Source organism: Lutra lutra, chromosome 7, assembly GCF_902655055.1.
Source record: "Lutra lutra chromosome 7, mLutLut1.2, whole genome shotgun sequence".
Taxonomy (NCBI): Eukaryota; Metazoa; Chordata; class Mammalia; order Carnivora; family Mustelidae; genus Lutra; species Lutra lutra.
The window spans coordinates 117,731,133-117,744,776 of record NC_062284.1 but is presented as its reverse complement, the minus strand read 5'-3'; the positions used below and the strand labels follow the sequence as shown (position 1 = coordinate 117,744,776).

General features: G+C 53.4%; 1 protein-coding gene across 3 annotated transcripts in view; it reads right to left on the bottom strand.

Annotated features, from left to right (window-relative positions):
• Window positions 1-13,644, bottom strand: part of CCDC88C (coiled-coil domain containing 88C) — a 125,376-nt gene that overhangs the window by 55,330 nt on the left and 56,402 nt on the right. For all 3 annotated transcript variants that reach the window (XM_047735977.1, XM_047735976.1, XM_047735975.1), the window contains 6 exons: window positions 5,940-5,998; window positions 5,193-5,276; window positions 2,631-2,771; window positions 2,175-2,359; window positions 1,410-1,491; window positions 915-1,073 (listed from right to left, as the gene is read on the bottom strand). In XM_047735977.1, coding sequence (XP_047591933.1) covers window positions 915-1,073; window positions 1,410-1,491; window positions 2,175-2,359; window positions 2,631-2,771; window positions 5,193-5,276; window positions 5,940-5,998 — 710 coding nt within the window. The remainder of the gene's footprint in view (window positions 1-914; window positions 1,074-1,409; window positions 1,492-2,174; window positions 2,360-2,630; window positions 2,772-5,192; window positions 5,277-5,939; window positions 5,999-13,644) is intronic.

Sequence of the window (13,644 nt, the reverse complement as noted above, 5' to 3'; positions counted from 1 at the left end):
GTCACATTCCTCAGGGAACAGATACTCCTTGGGCAACAAACAGGCCCTGCCCCTACGGCCTCCCACCCTCCTCCCATGGCCCCGGGGCAGGCCCTGCCTGCTGCAGGAGAGCCTGTCTGGTCTTCAGCCACACAGCCTTCCCCAAGCATGCCTGCCAGCAGCACGGCTGGGAGAGGACCACTGTGCTCCCCAGACCTGTGCTCAGTCCCCTCAAAACCTCCTGAGTGGCAAGTGGGATTATTTCTTACCAAACAAGCCCACTTGGTATGCACTGACATCCTGATTCTACCAGCCCAGAGCAACTACTTCCAGAGCCCCCGGTGTTAGTGATGGGGGCAAAACCCCTGAAGCCTTGGAAAAAAGGGTCTTAGAACCTGCAGCTGACATGAGGCAGTTGGGGTGAAAGACTGAGGCATCACCTGGGTCTTGGTCTCCAGTCCCATTAGCCCTGATGCCCTCCCCGCCACCATCCACCCAAAACCTCAGGATCCGAGTGGATTCCACAACTGAGGGCTTACTATGGGACCAGCCCAAGTGCCAGGAATTCTGCCCCTTTCATCTGAAAAAACAAAACAAAACAAAACAAAAAACCTCATGAAGTGGTAGGACTATCTCTATTTTAAGGATGAAAAAACGGAGTTCTAGCAAGAGTTAACCACCAAAAACAGCAAGAAGAAGAAAAAGAAAAATCCTTGAGTAGAAGGTCATCACTGTGGTATGAAGCAGGAGAAGGAAAAATGCTAAAAGAAATCAGAGGACTTCATTACAGGAGCTCTCCCTCCTCCCACTGCCCTCCCCACCTCCAGCCAGGCAGGGAGCACAGAGGGGGACCTTCCAGGGAAGTATCGCCGTGGAGATCCCATGGCTCCCTTTTCCCCACACCTGGCAGATGCGTCTGGGAGGCGTGGGCTCACCTCCATGCGGGCCTTGTAGAAGTCCACGTCATGCAGCTTCTCCTTGCAGCGCACGAGCTCCATCTCCAGCCTCTCCACGCGGTTCGCCTTCTCCCTCAGGGAGTCTAGCTCGTCTCGGTAGGCGCGAGCAGAGCGGGCGTCAGCCGCCAGCTGGATGTTCTGGAAGGTGGGAAAAGGCAGGGGAACCCAGCTCAGGGCATCCCTCTGCAGAGGGAGGAGGGGTCGAGCCCCAGGGGTGTAACATTTCCAGGACACCCCAGGAGAAGCCAGGTTCTGGTGGCCGAGCACGTCCATGTTGGGGGGGGGGTCCCCCCACACACACATGGTCACTCCCCCACTAAAGCAGTTCTTAGGACAACTGGCTCTCGGGCTGTGCTGCTTTGGGCCAGACAGAAACAGAGGCCTTCGCTGGAAGCTCCTGAGGCCACATTCCCAAACCTCCAGGCCACAGTTCTGGGGGAGCCCCCAGACATGTGCACAGCCCCTCCCACTCACCTCCTGCTTGACTTTCTGCAGCTCTAGCACCAGCTGGTCCACCTCGTGCCTGGTGTCCCCAAGCTGCTCCGTCTTCTCCTCCCTGGGGGCGACGTGGAGGCACCATGGTGAGCCCTTCTCAGTTAGCAACCCCACCAGCCCCCCACCTCACGAGACCACAGCAGGGAGAGGGAAGGGGACACTTCCGGGAGCCAGGAGGGCAGTCTGCAGACCGAGCCCGCCAAAATGTTCCTACTCAAATTCTTCTCCCATTTCTAACCTTTAAAAACCTGCTCTCAAACACCCCCCACCAGACACCAGATTTCCTTCTGAGGGTGCGGGCAGGTAAGAAGGCTCTAACTACAGGTGCATCCCCCACAGCCAGGCAGGCAGCCAGGGGGAGGCAGGCAGCTCCCAGGGTGGGGTGAAGTGAATGTCACTTCACCTGCTGCAGGAAAGAGGGGACAACAGGTTCACCTGATGGGGGGAGCCACATCCTCCCTCCAGGCAAGAAAACCTCCCCGGGTGTGATTATTCCTGCCCCTGACCAGACGGGTGTGGACAGACGATCTGTAACCTGGACTCGCAGGAGCCCAGACAGGGAGGCGACCGGGCCATGTTCAAACTGCGACCAAGCTCAGGGCAGAGCCGAGCCCCGCTGACACTGGGGCCCACACCAGCGCGCTCTGGTCAGCCACACCGCGCCAAGGGAGATGGCACGACAGACTGTGCTGGCGAGCCCCCACACGACAGCAGAATGGCAGCCCGGGGTCACTGGAGACTCACAGTTCCTGCCTGACACGGCGCAGCCTGGCCTTGGTGTCGGCCAGCTCCACGGCCAGGTGCTGCTTGTCCTCGCTGGAGAGGCTGCTGGTGGGGCTGGGGGTGGACTCGGTGCTGGACGACTTGAGCGGGCTGGGTGGCTGCTGCGCCTGCAGGTAGTCCCGCTCCTGGGTCAGGTCCACGATCAACTGTGGCGGGGGGGCAGGGGGAAGCAGTCTCACCAGTGCAGCCCACACGGTGCCCGTGCCCCCCCCCAACGCGGCCACACACATCAGAAGACAAGGAGTATAACCCCCGCTGGGAGCCAGACACCCCGAGAGAGGGAGGCAGGAGAAAGGGGGTAGGAGTTTTAAGAGACGAAATATTCAGTGGGAAGACCAGGAGCATATGAATGGAGGAGTCCCCCTTGACCAGCTTGGCATTTCTAGAACCTTCTCCCACTGGTGTCAGGGGACGCACCTCTGTGCATTCGTCTCGTTCATCGATGAGCCTCCTGAGATGAAACACCATGTTCCTTGAGAGGGCCTCCAGCTCCTCTGGGGCCACGTCCGGGAGCTCCAGCCACTGCAGGTCAAACACGTTCTCCTGGTTGTGGGTCACCTGTGGGCACAGGGGGAGGCGCTGCGGAGGCCGGCCAGGAGCATCCACCTCCGGCTGGCTGACTTGCCCCACAGACACCAGCAGCCCTTCATGGACAAGCCCTCTGCTGTGGGAACGGGGCCGCATAAGGAAGTGCCAGCTCCCGTCAGCAAGTCACTCCCGTTTTCAACACTGCCTGAAATGAGGACCCGGGGGTTGGCTTTAATGACAAAAAGCACTCCTCCAGTATGGTATTTCCCTAAAGAGTCCTCTGACGCTGTTCCCGGAGCACTGCCAGCTTCCAACACAAGGCAGGGAAGCCTCAGGGGCTCCGAGGGGGAGGAGAGGGACTGTGTGTTACTACTTCCAACCCAATGGGAATACAACAAATGTTAAACCAAACTCTTCTGCCAGAATGTTGGGCACACGACAATTTTATTTGGGGGCAGGAAATAGGTCTGAATCAATTTAAAGCAATCTTCAGGTAAAACTGTATCTTAGCCCCAAAGATCATGTGAGATCTTCCCCTTTCCGACAGGTGTGAGCGGAGGCCCACGGCTACGTTTGTACTGGGCTGCCTCTCCGTGGTTTCTGCCGGCCTGACTTCTCACCTCCTCCCCTTCCAGACCTGCCAAGGGGTGCACAAGGCCCCTGTTTTGAGTACCTGATGTTTCAGTTTGGGAAGAGAAGTAATCTCGGACACAGGTCTCAACAGGAAAATAAAAAATCAGGGCTATCCACTCAGTGAGGCACACCAAAATCGTTCTTAAATTTTTCAGAGCCGTGCAAAGAGACAGAAAATAGTTAAACAAAAATGAAAGGCAGAGGGGCGCCTGGATGGCTCAGTCGGTTTAGTGTCTGCCTCTGGCTCAGGTCATGATCCCAGGGTCCTGGGATCGAGTCCTACATTGCGCTCCCTGCTAAGCTTCTCCATCTCCTGCTCCCCCTGCTTATGCTTTCTCTCTCTCAGATAAATAAAATCTTAAAAAAAAAAAGAAAGAGTCCTTTAGTTTCTCAAAAGGCACGCCCTTTCTTACCTCTCCTCACCTTACAAAGGAAAAACAGATCCAGCTGATCATGAAGGATCAGGAGAAATCTCAGCCCGTGGTCCAGGGCAGTCTCAGGACGAGGAGTAGAGGCTGAGTGCTAGGCCTACCCCAAGCCGAGGCTGGGGAAAGGCCTCTGAGGAAGGAGCACAGGGGCTCAACCCCGGGAATACGTCAGTCGCCCAAGGAGCTTTTAAAGGCTGGTGCCCATCCTCCCCCAGTTCTGCACACCTGGACGTCTAAGCAGCACCCAGCCAATCATGAAGGCCAGGCCCCTCCACCAGCCTGAGAGAGATACAGGACTCCTTTCTGGCTACATCCCTTCTACCTCTCTAATATTCCCGCTGTCTGAGCAGGAAAGGCAGCAAGTGGAAAGGACCAGCGAGTCTCAAGGACCCAGGTCCCGGAATAAACGCTATTTTCCAAACACACAGACACGCAAGGAAAATTAAAGAGCAGAATCATTCTGAGCCTCACCGTCGCTCAGCCCGATACGGGGGCTGAGAATATCTGCTACATTACTGCCTTTCCCTGACGGACCCTCCCTGTGGCGAGCTGCCTCCATCTCCTGCTTCCAATCCTGGCTCAGAACTCACCAGCCCCATGCACCATGCCCTGCGCAGCTGTGGGAGCCCCTAAGCCCAGGAGCTGCGGTCCCTTGTGCTGGCACGGGGAGCTCTGCCCCCAGGTGCCCCTGCCGGTTATCCACCTGCTCCTATGGGCTCCCGCTGTGTCTTTGCCGCAGGCTGAACTGTATCTCCGGATGTGATTAAAGCATACAGTGATCCTTCTGGAGACAGGGTGGGGTGGTGGTTGGGGGAAGAAATCAGGTGGGCTCTTGCCTTTCCAGTGAAACCACGTCCACCTAAGGGCAATGGTGGAGGGGCTGCTCTCGGTGCAGAGCCCTCCCGACCCAGGAGGCCTGGTCTCCTCACAGCCCCCTGGGACTTGCTGGGTTTTACCTCCCCAAGTGGGGGCGGCTTGTTCTCTGCCGTGTCACCAACAGAGGCGGAGAATCTCTCTATAAAGAACTACCATTCGAAGGAGGGTGACATTTGCCAGAAGACATCCTCAGGGTCTGTAAATCAAATTCTGAGCCTAAACCACTTGACAGCTCTTAAAAATAGTCTGAGTCCATATTAGGCAAGAAGAAGAGGCAAAAGAAGACTTGATTGAGGGTTTAAAAAAATTTTTTTTTCTTATTTTTATCCCGTTTTAGCTTGCCGATGGTTACCTTTCCAAATAGAATCAATGTGTCTGAGGCATCTGCATCTTATTAGTGGCAAGATCATTAACAGGTGATCTACTCGGTAAGCTTTGCGCCAGTGGAGCGTGCTCCGGTCCGGGTGGCCACAGGAGCAGTCTATAGCCACGCCCCCCAGAGCCACACACCTACCTCCTGTATATGGGCCACGATCCCAGCTTGGGTCTCAATGTCCAGCTGTTTGATTCTTTCGATAAATTCCTCTTTCCTCTCACACTGTGGAGGGTTACAGGCATTAAAGGAAGCATCGTTCGAGGGCGACCTAGGGCCACCCCACCGCCTAAAAGTACGGTTTCAGACCAAACTGGCCAGCTACCCAAGCCTTCTCCTGGCTTTCTCCTTCACAACCAAGCAAGCTCCTGTCCACCCACCAGCCCTCCCACGGAGGTTTCCTTAGAAGTTGTCAGACCTACAGCAGAATCACCTGGGGGGTGATTTTGAAAAAGCTCATCCCAGACTGACAACACCAGGTCAGGTGGGGGGGTGGGGATGCCGAAATCTGTAATTTAAATCAGTTCTCCGGGGGGGGATTCTTAAACAATCAAAGAACAAAAACACCGGGTCTTGACCAGAAGCTGGCCAACTTCATCTGTAAAGGGCCAGATGTTTAAAAAAAAAAAAAAAAAAGCTGGCCACAAGCCAACGTGGCCACAGGCTCTAGTTTACTGATGCTCCTCTAGATCTCTGGATGCTTCGATACTGGGAACAGTGTGCTAACAGCATCCTGGCCCACGGGTCCCCACCTGCTGTCTGGCCCATGGTGCCTTGTACCAGACACAGTGGCCACCGCGCTCTCAGGAACCCTAAAACTCCTCCCTCAGGAACCCCAGCCCAAGACGGCTGAGAAGTGGACCTCCCCGTCGCTGGCCCAGTCCTTACCTGGACGGCACAACCCAGCACCAGCAGCAGCAGCTTCTTGATTTCTTCCATGCTCTTCCCTAAACCAAAGAACAACACATCTAGTAAAGCTCAACTGTTCGTGAAGTTTCACCGGGGATCTCTGCCTGCTGCAGGGGGGAGGGAGGGGAAACCCAGCTAGGAAAACGGTAGTCTTTCTGCCCAGTGATATTCATCTAGGTCAACATACTCCCACCTGTTTTCTTCATATGGGTGATTTTTTTTTTTTTTTTTTAACAAATGAAAATTCCATCCGTAGCTATCTGTGGCCCTTTTCCATTCCGATAACATAAATATCCTCTCATGATAATGAATGAACCGCATAACCAGCAGCTCTTTTTCGTGTGTGGGAAGCAAAGCACAGGGGAGAGAGTACTCCCCACGGGAAATAGAGTCCTCCAAAATAAGGCTGCAAGGAACTCCACCTTTTCATCATGCAGAATGTCAAACAGACATGGGAGCGCAGCTGCAAAACCCCCCACTCCATCCCCCCCACCTCACAGAATCAACAGTTTACCCATCGGTTCCACACCCCTCCCCCACGTCCTCTGTATCAGTGTGTGGCTGGAGTATTCTAGAGCAAATCCCAAATATATACGTGTCATTTTTTTTTACGGTTTTATTCATTTGCGAGAGAGGGAGGAAGAGAGTGAGTGAGCACAAGTGGGGAGAAGGGCAGAGGGAAAGCGATAAGCAGGCTCCCAGGTGAGCAGAGAGCCCGACGCAGGGCTCAATCCCAGGACCCTGAGATCACAACCCAAGCTGAAGGCAGACGCTTACTCAATCGACTGAGCCCCCTAGGCGCCCCTGTATGCATCATTTGTGATGGTCTCATGTTGACTTTGTACAAAGGCCAAACACTTAATCAATCCCCTTCAAAGGTTCAAGTCTTCGGTATTTTGATGTGAACACTGCTACAGAGAACACCTCGTGGCTAAGTATGCGCGTCCCTCCTTCCTTCTTTAATAAACTGCCCCGCAGAAAGGCTTTGCCATTCTACTTTCTCACGACCCCAAAACAGCCAGTCCCAATACCCCGTTCTCCCATGCCTCTGTCCTTCCAGTCCGCCTCCATTTTGCCAAAACACTCTCATTTCGCCGTTTCGCACTGTGTCTCTCCGATTATGGGTTGAGGCCTCACACACCCTCCTCGGCCGGCCTAATTGATTTTGATCACGTAAATAAACAGAGTCAGATACTGGGCTCCACACCGGCTCCGTCACCCAGAGAGGTGTGGCTCTGACCAGCCGAACTCTGTCTCGCAGCCTTGGTCTCCGTATCTACGAAACCGTCTCTCCACTTGTCTCTCCACTTTCCGATGCCATGAGCTGGGTGACGTGCAAGTTTGCTGCCAGGTGAAAAATTCCACGGGGCTCTCCCTTTCTTATCATGTCCTGTTCTACTGGGGGGAGAGGCGACAAGCCACCAATAGCTCGGTTTTCTTGACCGACTTACCAGCACCCACTCACTCTGGGCAAAAACGGCCCAACATATCCCCAGGAACCGCTGGGACAAGCAAACCCAACCCAGCCAGAGCCCCAGGAATTAGTGTCATGGTTCGTTTCCAGTCCCTGGGTGTAACCTGTGTGGAGTGATGTGTGATCTTGTCCTAATATTTCTCCCGAGAAGCAGCTCAACATGGCTTTTCCCGAGATCACGGCTGAGTCTCAGGTATGGGGGCTGGGCATTCGCTGAACCAAAGCTGCACCCCACCCCGTTATCACCTTGCAGGTGGGCAGGACGGGTTGGGGGACTGGGGCTCGGGGACCCCTGAGAGCACTCAGATCCACAGTCCTAAGAATATGCTTAAGGTCTGGCACTGCACGTGCAGGGAGACGGTCAAGCCCTTCTCTTTGCTGATAAAATACAGAACTTCATCAATGTCTGAAATGGAAAAAAATTCAGACTAAAGCCTTTTGTTACCTGGAGACCTTTTCCTTGGCCCCAGAGGTCCTAATCCACAGACATAAATAAATGCAAGACCACAATGACTAAGTTCTGCCTTAAACCTGAGCTGATGATCAATCACGGTTTTAGTCTGGATGACAAGGAAATGCTCACTGGAATATTCAGAGCCTACAGTCAGTCTCACCAAAATCTTTCCCTGGCCACAGTGCTGTATCCAGCCCACATGCATGCTCTCACCTCTGGCCCCTCGGTCAGTCCCCGGACACCTGACAAGTGCCCCTCATAAGCCTTTGGTGGATCTAACAGGTGCAGGACCCCCCCCCCCAACCCGCCAAGCTGTTGCCAGTGATGATTCACCTTGCACAGGCCACACGCGTGGTGTGTAACCAGCAGGGAGCAGACACGCAGGAGGAAAGCATTTGGAAGATCTCAGATCGGCCCAGACGGAAGTCAGAGTTCACAAGGCAAATCTCTACCTGCTCTGTTCACAGGAAAGGCCCCAAAGGTCCTAATTATATCACACTCTAGAATAATTTAAGCAACTCCGATGATCCACATTCCCAGCTCGCAATGGATAAAAACGGCAAACTGACCGCGGGAACAAGTCCTGGGCAGGCCCACTGCCAGCAGCAGAGGCACCGGCTACAGGGAAGAGCCCAGAAACCCCGTGTGCGTGTACACAAAGGGCTCAGCCCACATTCTGCTGCTCGGTGGGAGAACAAAGGCTTCTGTTCCCTCAGCACCCAGCAGCCACAAACAATGACAACCGTGAGTCACTCACTCGCTCATACCCATTAGAAAAGTACGGAATTCCTGTTCGCTATGTTTTAGAACAGAGTTGGGGCAGAGGTTTTAAAGGGAGAGAGTGTCTTTGAAAAAATTTTCACGGAAAAAAAATTATTTAAAGTGAACTTTCTGGCCATGAACAGGGTCCTAGGGAAATTACCTCTGCCCTCACTCATTTTTTTTAAAGATTTTATTTATTTGAGGGGCACCTGGGTGGCTCAGTGGTTAAAGCCTCTGCCTTCAGCTCAGGTCATGATCTCAGGGTCCTGGGATCGAGTCCCGTATCGAGCTCTCTGCTCAACAGGGAGCCTGCCTCCTCCTCCTCCTCTCTCTCTGCCTGCCTCTCTGCCTACTCATGATCTGTCTGTCAAAAAAAAAAAAAAAAAATCTTAAAAAAAAAAAAAAGAAAAAAGATTTTATTTATTTGAGAGAGAAAGAGAGAGAGACCACGTGCACAGAGGGAGAGGGAGAAGCAGACTCCCCACCGAGCAGGGAGCCCAGGGCAGGGCTCGATCCCAGGACCCTGGGATCACGACCTGAGCCAGAGGCAGATGCTTAACCGACGGGGCCACCCGGGCGCCCACCTCTGCCCTCACTGAAATGAGGCTGTGCTGTGTGTGCTCGGTCTCACCAGGCGAAGTGAGTACAAACATTTGCTTACAACAGATGCACCCTGTGATTTTCACCCCGTACATAGATTCCTATGCAATTTAAAAAATAAATATATTTTAAAAAGCACAAGATTCCTCGTTTCTCCTGGGAAGCTGCTGCCCAATTTCTCAAGATTTCAACAGTAAGGCAAACTACTGCTATTTTCATAAATCTACCCGATCGGGGTTTTGAATAGTTTCAAAACATACCAGAAGACTCTGTACTGGGTCCCTGCCAGCGAGACTGGCTCAGGGACAGAGTTACACAGGCAAAGAAGAAATAGACCTACCGACAACACCCTCCCAAGCACCTACTACGTGCCAGGGGCCCGCTGAGCTCAGGAGCGCAGACTGAGACCGCCAGCAATTCTAAAAAGCCAACAAGCGCTATGGAAACCCCGAGGAAGGGACATCTAGCTTGCAGTGAGGCACAGGCAAAGGCTTCCTCAGGAAGTGACCTCTGAGCTGCGACCCAAGGATGAGAAGCAATGTGGGAGGCAGGTGAACCAGAGCTTTTCAGGCACGGGACCAGCACATGCAAGGCCTGGAGGAAAGGGAACAGAGCGTGTGTCAAATTATAAAATGCTTCCTGGTTAAGCTCACTAGGGTGGTTTTTCGGAGTGAGAAATGGGGGCAGGGCACGAAGCGATGTGGACTTCTGTACTGAGTGAGTCATAAGCAACCAAGGAGTGGGGGGAGGGCTGAAAACCTCTGACAGCCTCTGCATACTCGCAACCCCAGGGGGAATCCCATGACGGCCTGAGCTGATGGCTGAGTCTAAGAAAAACCTTAGTTACTTTACTACCTGCTTCCTGAAGCCTTGACACAGAGAAACTCACAGAGCGGAATGCATCTGCTGCATCTGCTGATCGAAACCACGTATAAAGCTACAGATGTGTGTGGTAAATCAGCTTCCAAAACAGAAGAGAAGCTATCTGACATTGCACATGGGGTGAGGGTGGGCTTGGGGATAGGAGGATGGTTGGACAATTAAAGTACATGAACATGGGGCACCTGGGTGGCTCAGTGGGTTAAGCCTCTGCCTTCAGCTCAGGTCATGATCTCAGGGTCCTGGAATCAAGCCCCGCATTGGGCTCTCTGCTCAGCAGAGAGCCTGCTTCCTCCTCTCTCTCTGCCTGCCCCTCTGCCTACTTGTGATTTTTCTTTGTGTCAAATAAATAAGATCTTTAAAAAAAAAAAAAAAGTACATGAACTTCTGAAACGTGGCAGCTGGGTTAGAACTGGGTTGGAAAATCCCCTCTCTCATCTTGCATCCATGGTACACATCATCTCACCGGCTTCTTACGGAACCTGAAATGAGGCCTCAGAATCCTCCTGAACAGAGCACACGACAGCCATTGTCGATCAATGGAAGCTGACACATGAAACAAAACCCGTCTCCCGTGCCCAGTACACAATCGCAAGAGTCCTTTTTGGTTCTACTCGGATTTGCTAAGAGGCAGCCACTTCCTAGTCTCTGGATACGGAAAATAAAGCTTATCGTCTATAAATGATCACTGAGCTATGAAGGTGGGGATTTGGGCAAGAGGACACCAAGGCCCCTCTTAGATGGAGCTCCTCCAAACCCCAGCTGCACACCCTCTGCCTGGCTGCGGTTGGAAGACAGCGATTACCTTTAAGACCAGAGAAAGGTAGCAACACAGAGTCCCCTCCATCTCGCTAACTCCACTCTCTACAACCACAGAGGCCCAAGATCTGCAAACGGCCACCAAGGCTGAGGGTTTAACCCTCACAGGCTGGAAAATGGACACATTCAAGTTAATTCTGTCTCCCCACGTGCCCGTCATGCCTACAGACCATGTCTGCCTTTGCACAGAACACACGGTCATTGGACTGAACCCCCAGAGGACAGTAGTCTTTCCATCTTACAAACAAGAACGGGTTTAGACAAGCGGGGTCCCGAACTCAGATCTGGTTCCAGATTGGCCACTGCTTGCTTTGCTCCAACTCCCTACCACCCCTGTCATTACCGATGGTCCCAGTTCCTTCCAGAGCAAGGCTCTATGTGTTGAGCATCTGATCCCAGTGTGGTAGTGGGGCGGGTAGTTAACCAGCGCCTGCGGACTAGACCAGTCACCTGAGCAGCTCACTTGGAACCCCTGGCAGAAGGACCCAGAGAACAGGCTCGCCTTCCTTCCCTGCCGCGATGGAGGCTTCACATACACATGAACATACTTTTCCTTAATACTTCCTCACGCTGCTCTCCTCTGCCTTATGGGCTTGAGTCAATCCACCAACTATGCTCTTCCCAGTTCTTATTTTAAAAACGGCCATTTCCTGAGGATGATCATGGGCCTGTTTTGTTGATCTGAAACTAGCCTTGCACTGAGCATGACCAATGTACGTGTCTCCTCAGTGGAGACACCCGGGACTCACCCACACGGGCACAGCTCTGCGGGCTCTCCTGGGGTTCCACTTATATAAAAAATAGCTGTTTATTACTATTTTAACAGTCAGGGTCACCTTCCCCAGGCATTGCTGGAGAACAGTACGAAGGGCGATTTCCTAGCAGGTGGGCCCATGGGGACCCTCCATGTACCTGTCCGGGTCTGTGCGGGCTGAGGCAGGCACCCCCCACACACCTGCTACCTCCCTGTCTGAAGCGTGAACCCTGTGAAACCTTTACCTAGCTTTCTCATACCCAGAACACGGCCCCCACCAGGCATTACCATAACCCCTTTAATTATTAAGTAAATGGTCATCACAGGTGGGCTCTGGCAGGCAGAGAGTCACATGTCTGTGTGAAATGGGGCAGAGGCCTCCCAAGCGCACAGTGACCAGCGGCCCCCACATCCCAGTGTCTGTCCACTGCCCACAGCAAGCCTGCCCCCACCCCTGGGCCCCCCGCACCACCACGTGGGCAACAAGAGGCCTCTGACAGGAGGCAGCTGCTCCCAGATGACAAAGAACACCCAAAACAGTCCCACCATGCCCCTCGGATGGCATCACCAACAAAAAGGACCCCCCCCCACCCTCGACCGCCACCACACCCAGCCTTCCCGGTGCCCAGCAGGTGAGAGCTACTTCTCCCAAGCAGCCAGCCACAGAAGACCAGAAAAAGCAGAATCAACCACCAGAATTCAGCCGGAGACCCAGCGTCTGCATGGCAGGAGAGGACAGGAGGCAGGATCCTTCCTGACCACCAGACAAAAGACTCAAACCCAAATTCTCTCGGGGACCATAAAGACCTTTCACAAATAACATCTCGTCCCTCCTCGGCGGACGGCCACGGCCACAGGGCACAGTCCCGCTGGAAGCCATGGTGTGGTGATCGCAGCCAGGGGAGCCGTCTCTGTGTACAGCCCATCGCTAAGAAGTTTGCTAAACAAAGGCTGGTCTCCAGGCTGATCCCACGGGCTGTTCCGAAGGCCGGCCTTTGGCCGTGCTGGAACGCGTGCCTGGGCCTGGTGTTAGCTAAGCTCCTCACGTTCCTGGAGGAGCCAAGAGCTAGCTTGTCGATGAAGGGCCCAGCAACCCCCCACGTTCTAGATGGGACTGAAAAACTCATTTCTGAATCCAGCCAGCAGCACAGAAGCCAAGGGGCACGATGTGGCCTCGCCATGCGAAATAGGGTTTGGGAGATTTTCTGAGCCTATTCCCTCAAGGAGGGGACGGGGAGCATAAACAGAATCAGACAGCTGCAAGGTTGGTTTTTCCTTTTTGTTCGCTTACTTCTTCCCTCTTCATTTCAAGGACCTGAGGTTTTTATAATAAAACCAGAAATAAAAATATATGCATACAAGACAAATCAGACTCAGGGAGAAATTGGAAAAAAAAAAAAAAAGTATGGAGAAAGAACCCAAGAATGTCTCATTAACCTCCAACGGTGGATGCTTGCCACCATGTCCCTTGCCAAGCAGGACGGGGGGGGGGGGGGGTAGGACTGCAGGAAGATGGCAGGGGAGGGAAGCCAGCCCTTGTGGTCTTTAAGATAATAGTTCGTGGGGACAAGAAGATTGTTCATAATAATCCAGACTCTGGGCCCTCTTTCCTAGCTGCCATGGGCACACTAGCCCCGCACAATCTCCCTATTTACCACTGAAACACGGAGCAGCACAGTGTGGACCACGAGGGAAGGCTTCCATGGGATCTGAAAAGTACTTCCAAAATGCCCTTGACAGGAGAGCAAGCAAACACTGTTAAATTCTGGGAGTCTCAGGGAGCTCCGTTTTCCTCTGGCCTTTGAATGTGTGTCAGCTGTGTCCCAAGTATGATGCCCTTCATTGGGAGTCCAACATAATTCTTCCCCCTCAAGCTCCTCCATCCCAGGACACCTTCCTTTCTGATGCCCTGCCAAACACCTCCTCCAGCAAGTCTTCCCGA